The sequence below is a fragment of the Mauremys mutica genome, chromosome 1 (genome assembly GCF_020497125.1).
Source record: "Mauremys mutica isolate MM-2020 ecotype Southern chromosome 1, ASM2049712v1, whole genome shotgun sequence".
NCBI lineage: Eukaryota > Metazoa > Chordata > Testudines > Geoemydidae > Mauremys > Mauremys mutica.
Window position 1 is genome coordinate 374601461 of NC_059072.1, and position 12465 is coordinate 374613925.

The window sequence follows — 12465 nt, forward strand, 5'->3', positions numbered from 1 at the left end:
GCTAGTCCCCATGAAAACATGCGTGTATCGTTATCACATTATCCACCTTCTGCCACCTCCATATGTTAATTTCAACCAGCTTTTTGCATTTTGTAGGCAATTTAAATGGCATGATCTGTAGAGACCGGCTTCAGGGAAGTCCTTAATGTGCATAGTCAATAGGACTTCTCAGTTGCTCAGTGTTATGTCTGTATGTAAGTATCTTACTGCAGTGGGGACTAATGTAAAAAGTGTCTCTTACTCTAGCACCTACCACAAAGGGGCCCTGATCCCTATCATATAAGTGATAAATAATATAAGAATAATAAAGGTATTTAACTTTTCCAATCACATTAGCAAACATCACGCACTGCATGCCACAAACAAAAGCTTTCTTTTACCTGTGAAGTTAACTTTCAGTAGATAATCTTTATACAGCTTCTTGCCATCCAGAAGTTTCATGGCATCACAAAGTTTGGTGGTGTTGGGGCACAGTGTCCGTTGCATTTTGTGCAAGGCGTGGGCCATCGCGTACACAGCATTCACCACAAACATGATCTTGGATTCCTGCTCGTAATTGGAACTGTTGATATTTAAGTGTTTGTCGCAAGCTTTTCTGTGCGGCATTCTGTTCTGGAGACTGCACTGGAATTTTTGCTCCCAGAAGTCCCTGAACCAGGGATTGCGATGGTTATTATAAGGATTGAGGCTTTGGAAGTACTTGTCAAACTCTTTAACTGGGTGGGAAGCAAGTTCCAGGGTTATTGCTCCATAAGCTACATGCTCGTTGCCCTTGACAACGCTTTCCTGGGCCCCCCAACCGTCACTGGCGACCCACGTAAAGGAAACATTGAATCGATTAGCGGCAGCAATGAGCTCCCGAGAGTCATCGCTTCGCATGAAGAGCACAACCACTCTTGCGTTGGGTTTCTGAAGCAGCTCTCTGATCACACTGTCATAGGACTTCCTGATGTTGGACCTGCCAACCTTCTCTGAGGTGGCAATACAGATGTTCCGGAGGCGAGCCTCCTGTTCAAAGGCTTCGATCCCTGTCTCTCCATAGTCTCCTTCTGAGGCAACCGTTGACACATAGGTCCAGTTGAAGAACCGTAAGATCTCAGCCATTGCTTTTGCTTGATAGAAGTCGGGGGGGACCGTCCTTGCGAAATAATCATAGCGGGACTTGTCACTCAGCTTGGCACTGGTGGAAGCGTAGCTGATCTGGGGGATCTGGAATAGCCTCAGCAAATTTGCAACCTGGAGGGAATAGGGAAAAGACACATTTTAATGGGTGGTAATTACGAATTTGAACCAAACATACCTATGAAGCGCCAAACAATGGCTGTTCTAGTGTGAGTTGCCCTGGAGGAGATGGGGTATCTAGCAGAGGCTACAGGTCCAACCCTGTCCCTATCTCTGATGGCATCAATGCTCTGGAGGGAGCCTGAAGTCCTGCTTATTCCCGTAATACAAGAACTAGGAGTCACCAAATGAAATTAATAGGCAGTAGGTTTAAAACAAATACAAGAAGTTCTTCTTCACGCAGTGCACAGTCAACTTGTGGAGCTCCTTACCTGAGGAGGTTGTGAAGGCTAGGACTATAACAGCGTTTAAAAGAGAACTTGATAAATTCATGGTGGTTAAGTCCATAAATGGCTATTAGCCAGGATGGGTAAGGAATGGTGTCCCTAGCCTCTGTTTGTCAGAGGGTGGAGATGGATGGCAGGAGAGAGATCACTTGATCATTACCTGTTAGGTTCACTCCCTCTGGTGCACCTGGCATTGGCCACTGTCGGTAACAGGATACTGGACTAGATGGACCTTTGGTCTGACCCGGTACGGCCGTTCTCATGTTCTTATGCTGCCCCATTCACTCAACCCAAGTCCTTCTGGAGGCATAATGGGCCGTATTCGCTGCTGCGAAAGGGCTGGCTCCACTGGCTTCAGTAGAGCTGTGCCCATATACACCAGCAGAGAATTCAACCCAGTGCCACCAGGACCACTGTTTGGTTGGAGCATATCCAATCTTGGCATTTATACTGGTGGGACTGGAGTGTCCTGTCCCGGCACAGTGTGATTCGGTTTTTCAAGGGCCTAATTAGGCATGTGACTGAATATTCCAGTATGCTCGGAGTGGCCTCCAAATGAATTTATACAAAGCCTCCTCCTCCAAAGAAACTCCTCAAGCCCCTCCTGTTTGGTGACACGCTCCAGCTGTGCTCTTTGTTCTGTACTGTTCTGGACAGTGCTCCCCCCAGGGTGGTGACCTGTTATTTGTTCGGCATGGCTCTCCGACTATACAGTGTCATGTTCTCCTACAGTGCTATATAAATATTAAATAATTATAATAATCCCTAATTGCACTTGCTAGGAGATGTATGTTGTGCAGTGTACCGCTTTTTTACACACTGCCATTTCCCTTGCTACTGGGCAGTTATGACACGTAATGTGTTTCTATCAATCTATCCAGATCATACGGGTAGCTATGAGACAGTGTTGCTCTTGGGCTGTATCTGGAAGGAGACGAGGAAAGATATGTTCTTCCTTGTTGCCATTGTGATGGTACACTCCATATGTGTTATGAAAATATGCTTTGAACGTGAATATAATGTAACTGGAATCTGCTTTATGCAAAAGGTCTCTTATAAAGTATCATTACAACGCTTATAATCTACAGAGTGTGTTCATCTTATTTGTATGCATGTATCATTCTTGTATCTGAAGCTAGAAATATGAAGTGTAACTCTGAGGTCGCATTGTAATTATGCAAAGTGTGGGCCATTAATGGTGGCTTAGAATCTTGATGGGTCCCATTGACTAGGACAATGGTTGTAATGGTTTATTTACCTGCAAGCCTTCCTGTGTACATATAGGGCAGCCCAGGAAGAATGGAGGCTGGTGTCTCACAGGACATGTGACTATGTCACATGATACTGAAATCCATCTTAAATATGGTACTTTTCCATTTAGAAGGAGGGGTAGGGACCCAGAGAGACAAAAGATTCCGGCCTTGTGCCAAAGCTATAAAAGGGGGTGGAACAGAACAAAGGAGGCTTCCAGTCATGAGAAAAACCTTAGTTTCCACCTAAGATGACTGCTGGAACTAACAAGGACTGTACCAGGGGAAAGGATTGGGCCCAGACTAGGAAGGAGTCTAGACTGCTTGTTATGTGCAAATGGAAGTCTGTCATTCGTCAGTCTAATGACAACTGAGACCCCAGTTCCTTTCAGAGTCTTTGAGCCATTTCCATAAGTGCCTTGCATTGAACTGCACTTGCTTGGCAAAAATTGCCTGTTTTAAAGTCGTCGTTCCTATTCTTTCACTTTGAAACAGTGTGTGTTACACACCACAGTGCAGTGAAGGTGCTGGTAAGGGCTCCTTGTCTGTAATTCTCAAGCAAGTGAAAAACAAGAAAAAATAATCATTTAAAAAAATGGTACTGCCAGGAATAGGCACTGCTATTCAACATATAATTTTGTTTTCCCACCCAATTTTCTTGTCATTCATTAGTCTAAATGCTGGAAGGTCTAGGTTTCAGGTTTGCAACACCTACGCTTTTCAGAAACCACAGATTCAAGTCTTCCTTTTACACTTTGAGCTAGATTTCCTGAGCACCAATGAAATCTGAACATATAATATTTTGTCTGTGTAACGCTGACAGACCGGGGACCTCTGGAGCTTAGTGCATGAGCCAAAAGCCAACTGGCTGTTAACTAAGGCTGTAGAGTGGACTCATTTTCTCTCTCTCTTTAAGTGGTCTTGGTGCCACTAGATGGGACAGAACACCACACCCAGGAGGTGTGTGGGTTACATACTTCCCCTAGCTGAGGCAGCGCATCCCGAGCTTCAGAGACTTCCCAGCTGAAATCCCAGACAAGCCCCCACTTGTAACGCTGACACACCCCGGTTATCAGCGGACAGAATCGAACCAGGAACCTCTGGAGCTTAGTGCATGAGCCTCTATCGCATGAGCTAAAAGCCAACCGGCTGTTTGCTAAGGCTGTATCACAGACTCATTTTCTCTCTCTCTTTAAGTGGTCTCGGTGCCACTAGATAGGACAGAGCACCACATCCAGGAGATGTGTGGGTTACATCTGCCCTGTGCGGGCATTGAATATACCATGGCACTTTTGGTTAGAGATGGGGTTTGCTCTAATGTCTTCGGTCAATAGTGTTATTATATATAACTGCTTTACCATGTGTCAGGTCACATTCAATTAACATATGAGACATCTTGTTAGATAACAATATTTTGTTCTCCTTCCACTGAGAATCTCATAGCGCTTTATAAACCTTAATGAATTTAGCCTCACAACACTCCTGGAACAAAAGGTAGGTACTAGAAATTACATTTTACACAGGCAGGGTAAGTAACTCGTCCATGATCTCACAGTGAGCCACTGGCAGAGCCAAGGACCCAGGTTTTCTAAGAAAGAGGCACAGCTGCCACATACCTTCCAAGTAGCTTGTAAGCTGTTTTGTTTGCAGTGTTTGCAGGGGCAAATGTAGGTCAGAGTGTGGCCAGCAACACATTTATCTCTGTATGCAATGATAATGCCTTCAATTTTCATGTTTGGTCTTTTTATGCTATTTTTCTTAATCCAAATATATATATATATATATATATATATATATATATATATATATATATATATATATATATATATATATATATTTAAAAGTGCATAGGGGGTCATTTTAGGTAGGTAGATAATAGGGAAAATTGATTTGCAAAGGAGTGATATGCATGAGAGAGTTGAAGCAGATGTTCCCTACAACAAGGCTGCTTTTCCTTCAAAACATGTGTGAGTAAATGTAGTGCTCGTGAGAGTGAGGGACTCAGTGACCTGGGTTTGTGTCAAGTCTCATCATGAGTAAAAAACTGGAGTAGGCTCTGTTCATATATCGTAGTTCTGAATTTCTTTCTTGTGCACTACTTGTGATCTGTCCTGAGAACACCAACTCCTGTCACACAGGCCATCAAGCTGTTCTAGGGTCACCACGGGCCAGACCAGATCTACAAATAGGGGAGTAGTAAAGGGAAAAAAAGAAGGAGGTTCAGAAGTTAGGGCCCTGATTTAGGAGACTTGGGTTCACTTCCCTACACCCCCCGTGGTTGCTTCTGGCAGCAGGTAGGCAATGAATGCCTCATGACTCAGCAAGGTACATGTGACCCAGGACTCCATGTTTGTGCCAGTAACTTTCCATGCACCTGGACTAAAGGGTATAAATTGCAGACTGTGACATCATTCTTTGCCTTCAATCCTGCTCCATTTCTCTGGACTATGATTTTCCAACAAGAAGGAAGCTTTCAACAAAGGACTGATGACCCTCAATCTTTTTGGGTGACCCAGAGAGACTTATTGCAAGCAAGCAGAATAACCATGACTGCAGTTATCCTGACCTAGAGACTCCGAAATCAATTGTAATGTATATGATTCCTTTAATCATTTAATAAGTCTCTCCTTTTCTTTTTTTTTAAAATAAATGTTTAGTTGGTTTACTTAAGATAGGCTGCATTGTGGTATTTGGTGAGATTCTGAAAGTATGTGTTGACTTTGGGATTGGAAGAACCTAACGTGCGGTGAATTTTGATTTTTAATAACCTTTCATCACTAAGTCCAGCTGTCTGGTGGTAACCAGTGGCTGGAGTGCCTCGGGGTCTGTTGTGAGCTCTCTGTGAAATAGTGCAGTGATACAAGAGCTCACTTTTGTTACTGGCTTGGTGAAATCTTAGGAGAGAATGTACCACCCGTTTAGGGTACGTGCCCTATATTTTGGCAGTCTGGCCTGAGACTGGCGCTCTTCGCTATGTCACATACCAGGCAGCATGGACACTAGGCTACCACTGGAAGGGGTAATTTAATTTCCATGTGTGTAGACATACCCATGCCAGGTCTGATCAAACCAGTGCGCTAAAGGTAGAAGTGTAGCCACTGTGGCACAAGTAGTGAGAGAAGCTAGCCACCTGAGTATGGACCCAGCGTTTCCGATGGGATCTTATTCAAGGATGCTGTAGCTACAGTTCAAGGTCGATCAGCATTAGTGTGGGAATGTCTGCTCAGGCTGGAAAACACATGCAGGCATATCTGCAGTGCAGTCTGAGGCTGTGCCTCAGTTCCCCATCAGTAACATAGGGAAAATAGTACTTCACAGGTGTGTACACTAAAGACTGTGAGACACTCAGATCCACAGCAATGGGGGCTCTGTAAGTACCTAAGATAGAAAGCAGCAAAAAGTCCTGTGGCACCTTATAGACTAACAGATGTTTTGGAGCATGAGCTTTCATCGGTGAATACCCACTTCGTCGGATCCAATGAAGTGGGTATTCACCCATGAAAGCTCATGCTCCAATACGTCTGTTAGTCTATAAGGTGCCACAGGACTCTTTGCTGCTTTAACAGATTCAGACTAACATGGCTACCCCTCTGATACTAAGATAGAAAGGTGGCTTAGGGTTATCTTCTCTCATACGTTTGGGTCCTGCACTGCGCACAGCTCACCTGGACTAGAGGATCTCGTCCTGAGAGGATAACTACAATGCACGAGTGTTGCTGTTCCAATTTAACCATTGAGCTATAACTTCAGTATCAAACACAGAGACAGAAGCTAAGTTACTTAGGAGTCCCAGCCCACCCATCCTCATGTACAGCGTATGAACCACTCAGAGGAATGAAGGAGCAATCAGCTGTAACTAAATCTCCATAACGTTCTTTAAGTTGCTTATTGTTTTGCATTAATGTATGCCATCTAACAACATTCCTGCCAAAAGGGAAAAATTAAGAAAAAGCAACCCCACAAACAAAGAAAAATGCCTTTATTTAGCGTTTTCTTCTGCCAGAAGTCTTAGAAATTAAGCTGTAAACATCTAGCTACATATTCACTTGTGGCCATTTGTTAGGATATAAAGCGTAAGGGCCTTTTCTTACTGTGACAGTCTGAGGCCCTGTTCTTAGGCTAAGCCTTTGGCTAAGCGGCAGAGGCAGCCATAAGCTGGGAAGCGTAGGGTCACATCCTCACATTCCAAACTAGTCACATTGAAATAAGGCAATCTGGGCCTGTTAGAAAGGTGATCCAATCTATCACCTCCAGAAAAGGGAAGAGCCTAAAAAATGTAAAAGAAAACTCAGTTTGATAGCATCCTGTCTGGCAAGAACTCACTTATCAATAGCTGGGATGTAAAATCCTCATTTCTGTATTGTTCTATCACTGTAGTCTCCACTTCCCTATTTATCCACGAAAGCTTATGCTTGAATATATCTGTTAATCTATAAGATGCCACAGGACTCTATTGCTTTTCACAGATCCAGACTAACATGGCTACCCCGCTGACACTTCCCTATTGTTTGTCTGTATAATCTCTGTCTGGTTCTGTGATTGTTTCTGTCTGCTATATAATAATTAATTTTGCTGGGTGTAAATCAGTTAAGGTGGTGGGATATAATTGGTTAAATAATTATGTTACAATCAGGGGCGGCTCTAGACATTTCACCGCCCCAAGCACGGCGGCATGCCACGGGGGGCGCTCTGCCAGTCTCCGGTCCCGCCGCGGGACCAGTGGACCCTCCGCAGGCATGCCGCTGAAGCGTCCCTGCCTGCTGCCCTCCCAGCGACCGGCAGAACGCCCCCCGCGGCATGCCGCCCCAAGCATGCGCTTGGCGTGCTGGGGCCTGGAGCCTCCCCTGGTTACAATGTGTCAGGATTGGTTAATTAAATTTAGGTAAAACGATTGGTTAAGGTATAGCTAAGCAGAACTGAAGTTTTACTATATAGTCTGCAGTCAATCAGGAAGTAAGGGGGAGAATGGGAACAGGGAATGGGGGTGGGGGAATTGGAATCATGTTTTGCTAAGGGGTGGCGGTGGGGAATGGGAACGGGGCACAGGCAAGGCTCTGTGGCGTCAGAGCTGGGAAGGGGGACACGGAGGAAGGAAACTGGAATCATGCTGGCTGGAAGTTCACCCCAGTAAACATCAAATTGTTTGCACCTTTGGACTTCGGTATGGTGGCTCTCTGTTCATGCGAGAAGGACCAGGGAAGTAAGCGGATGAAGGAATAAGCCCTCTCATACCATTATAGTCCTCTAGATAGGCAATGTCTTAAACTGCATCATGACATCACCTAGGAAATGTACACCAGGAATCAAGGGTCCCTTCAGAAAAAAACAGCCTGATTTTGATCTCATTTGTCCCTTGTTTACACAATTGTCTTCAATGGAGATAGAGGTGTACCTGGGAGATGAATCAGGCCCAGTTAACGTATTTGTATACAAATATCCCCAGTAATTAATACAATGAAATAAAAAGGAGGATGCAGGGAGAGAAAATATTTAATGGAGGAGCAGAACTGTCTCTAACCAGAATTTTTTTGTCCCTGTGATAACAGAGTGAGTCTTTGCATATGCAGCCTGCAGCCATTTAACCTCAGTCAGTGATGGTGTCAGCTCTTGTAAGCTGTCAGCACATCAATAAGAGACCCTTCAAGGAAGATGTTTGTGTGAGCAATTTAGTAGGGGAGTCAGCAGTCTGCCTATGCCTAATGTGCACCATGTCTGGAACATGATGCTCCTCTAGTTGTCAGCAGCAGGGACTGATTCTGGGACTTCTGGTTCTTAAAGCATGAGGCTCTCCTGCATGAGCTAAAAGAATTGCTTCTGTTAGTCAGGGGTGTATCAGGCTCATCAAATTCTGGGTGTGGCTCAGGCACCATTGCAGGGGGCCGGTGGGCCACACGGAGTATGTGTGAGTTGTGCCAGGGTAGCCCTACCTTGTTCAGATCAGGTTTGACAGAATTTAATATATATATTCTTTTATCATTTCAACAGATAATATCAATGCTTATTTTAAGCATTTAAATTTTTTTTAATTGATTTAAATTTTCCCTGTTGTGGGAAATTATGGAGGAGGGTCAGAAACTGGGGCAGACCATCCACTAGTTATTCCATGACATTACACACTGAGATTCAGAAAGTTACGGGTTGATCACCATGAACACACAAACTGTCAACATCATCTGTCGCAATCTGCAAAGTAAATAGCCTTAAATCAAACTCTAATAATTTCTCATGCAGTATTTTTCTTACTGTGTGTATCTGTACATTTCGATTACTATTGATGGACATATTTTTTCCTTCAGTTTGTGTTTGTATGGTGAAATTGACCTTGATTGACATTTACCAATAAAAATCGAATCCTTCCAAGCCCATTCAAAGCGCGGGTCAAATCTTAACAGACTGTCTCTTGGCTACGTCTCCTCATTCATGGCACTGCAGATCACCTTGCCTCCCATTCATGACTGCATGCACCATCTCCATTCCCATTCACAATCATATAATTCCCCTGTGACAACTGCAGCAAATGCTTATATGGAAAAGCACTGCTAGGAAATAATTTAGGCTGTGATTTGCAAAGGAGCCAAAGGGAGTTAGGCAAATCCACTGGGAGCTGGGTGTCCAACTCCCTTAGGCACCTTTGAAATCCGATCCTTTTTAGCTTTTAAAAAATATAATTTAGAAACAAGGAAGAGGAGCCAGCACCGTGTGTCTAGTCAGCTGTCTGTAGGCCACAGTTTGGGAAACTGATCTATGCATATTTAATGCTCCCATAATCATGATAGCTATGTACCAAAGCAGTAGCTTGGTGTTATGGGTACTGTGCTGTTTGTGGTATTCAGGGATTCCTCACTGCTTTTTTCTGTGTCTGGTTTCAACTGGCTGAGCATAATAACAATAGCTTCTTAGCGTCCTGCCTAAACTCTCTGTCTGGGAAGCTCAGCCCTTAAAGCTACAGTCCCCAGTATCACACTGTTGAAGGTACTGATTGTTGGATGATCCACAGAACTGAGATCATATGTGGTCATTAAAGCTTCCCGGTGCTTTTTTCTATGTTGTTAATTTCATTTTCACGGCTAAATTACAGTTTTGTAATACTTATCATCTATTCTAATTACATCCTGCCTATTTTCCAGTGGATAACAATAATCTTTATTTCCTGCCAGCCCCAACTGCTCACAGCAGCCATACCCATTGCTGATGTGGGCTGCCACAGTCTGCGTGAATCATAGAATCATAGAACTGGAAGGGACCTCGAGAGGTCATCTAGTCCAGTCCCCTGCACTCAAGGCAGGACCAAGTATTAGCTAGACCACCCCAACAGGTGTTTGTCCAACTTGCTCTTGGGGGGAGGGATAGCTCAGTGGTTTGAGCATTGGCCTGCTAAACCCAGGGTTGTGAGTTCAATCCTTGAGGGGACCACTTAAGGGTCTAAAGCAAAAATCAGTACTTAGTCCTGCTAGTAAAGGCAGGGGGCTGCACTTGATAACCTTTCAAGGTCCCTTCCAGTTCTAGGAGATGGATATATCTCCAATTCTTTATTTATTTAAAAATCCCCAATGATGAAGATTCTACAACATCCCTAGGCAATTTATTCCAGTGCTTAACCACTCAGAAGTTTTAACTAATATCCAACCTAAACCACCCCGCTGCAATTTAAGCCCATTGCTTCTTGTCCTGTCCTCAGAGTTTAAGAACAACTTTTTCCCCTCCTTCTTGTAATGACGTTTTATGTACTTGAAAACTGTTATCATGTCCCCTCTCAGTCTTCTCTTTTCCAGACTAAACAAACCCAATTTTTTCAATCTTCCCTCAGAAGTCATGTTTTCTAAACCTTTAATCATTTTTGTTGCTCTTCTCTGGACTTTCTCCAATTTGTTCATATCTTTCCTGAAATATGGCACCCAGAACTGGACACTATACCCCAGTTGAGGCTTAATCAGTGTGGAGTAGAGTGGAAGAATTACTTCTCGTGTCTTGGTTACAACACTCCTGCTAATACATCCCAGAATGATGTTTGCTTTTTTTGCAACAGTGTTACACTGTTGACTCACATTTAGCTTGTGATCCACTATGACTCCCAGATCCCTTTCTGCCGTACTCCTTCCTAGGCAGTCATTTCCCATTTTGTATGTGTGCAACTGATTGTTCCTTCCTACTTTTGCATTTGTCCTTATCGAATTTCATTCTATTTACTTCAGACCATTTCTCCAGTTTGTCCAGATCATTTTGAATTTTAATCCTATCCTCCAAAGCACTTGTAATGCCTTGAAAAGAACTGGACCCCAAACTGATCCCTGCAGGACCCCACTCGTTATGCCCTTCCAGCATGACTGTGAATCACTGATAACTACTCTCTGGGAATGATTTTCCAGCCAGTTATGCACCCATCTTATAGTAGCTCCATCTAGGTTGTATTTTCCTAGTTTGTTTATGAGACATTCATGCGAGATAGAATCAAAAGCCTTACTAAAGTCAAGATATACCACATCTACTGCTTTCTCCCATCTACAAGGCTTGTTACCTTGTCAGTGAAAGCTATCAGGTTAATTTGACATGATTTGTTCTTGACAACTCCATGCTGACTGTTATTTATCACCCTATTATCTGCTAGGTGTTTGCAAATTGATTGTTTAATTATTTGCTCCATTATCTTTCCGGGAACAGAAGTTAAGCTTGTCTTTAATTCCCCAGGTTGTCCTTATTTCCCTTTTTATAGATGGGCACTGTATTTGCCCTTTTCCAGTCTTCTGGAATGTCTCCTGTCTTTTCAAAAATAATTGCTAATGGCTCAGATATCTCCTCAGTCAGCTCCTTGAGTATTCTAGGATGCATTTCATCAGGCCCCGGTGATTTGAAGACATCTAACTTGTCTAAGTAATCTTTGACTTGTTCTTTCTCTATTTTAGATTCTGATCCTACCACATTTTCACTGCCATTCACTATGTTAGACGTCCAATTGCCACCAACCTTCTTGGTGAAAATTGAAACAAAGAAGTCATTAAGCACCTCTGCCATTTCCACAGTTTCTGTTACTGTCTTTCCCCCCTCATTGAGTAACGGGCCTATTCTGTCCTTAGTCTTCTCTTGCTTCTCATGTATTTGTAGAATGTTTTCTAGTTTTCTTTTATGTCCCTAGCCAGTTTGATCTCATTTTGTGCCCTTGGCTTTTCTAATTTTATCCCTACATACTTGTGTCATTTGCTTATAATCATCCTTTGTAATTTGACCAAGTTTCCACTTTTTGTAGGACTCTTTTTTGAGTTTTAGATAATTGAAGATCTCCTGGCTAAGCCAGGGTGGTCTCTTGCCAGACTTCCTATCCTTCCTATGCAGTGGGATAGTTTGCTCTTGTGCCCTTAATAATGTCTCTTTGAAAAACTGCCAACTGTTTTCAATTGTTTTTCCCCTTAGACTTGCTTTCCATGGGATTTTGCCTACCAACTCCCTGAGTTTGCTGAAGATTGCCTTCTTGAAATCCATTGTCTTTATTGTGCTGCTCTCCCTCCTATCATTTCTTAGAATCATGAACTCTACCATTTCATGATCACTTTCACCCAAGTTGCCTTCCACTTTCAAATTCTCAACCAGTTCCTCCCTATTTGTCAAAATCAAATCTAGAACAGCCTCCCCCCTTAGTAGCTTTCTCCACGTTC

At 43.3% G+C, this 12465-nt stretch overlaps 1 protein-coding gene across 1 annotated transcript in view; it reads right to left on the minus strand.

Annotated features, from left to right (window-relative positions):
* The window catches only part of LOC123375178 (metabotropic glutamate receptor 3-like), a 151934-nt gene that overhangs the window by 43583 nt on the left and 95886 nt on the right, over positions 1 to 12465 (minus strand). Inside the window, exon 3 of the mRNA XM_045025906.1 lies at positions 381 to 1236. Coding sequence (XP_044881841.1) covers positions 381 to 1236 — 856 coding nt within the window. The remainder of the gene's footprint in view (positions 1 to 380; positions 1237 to 12465) is intronic.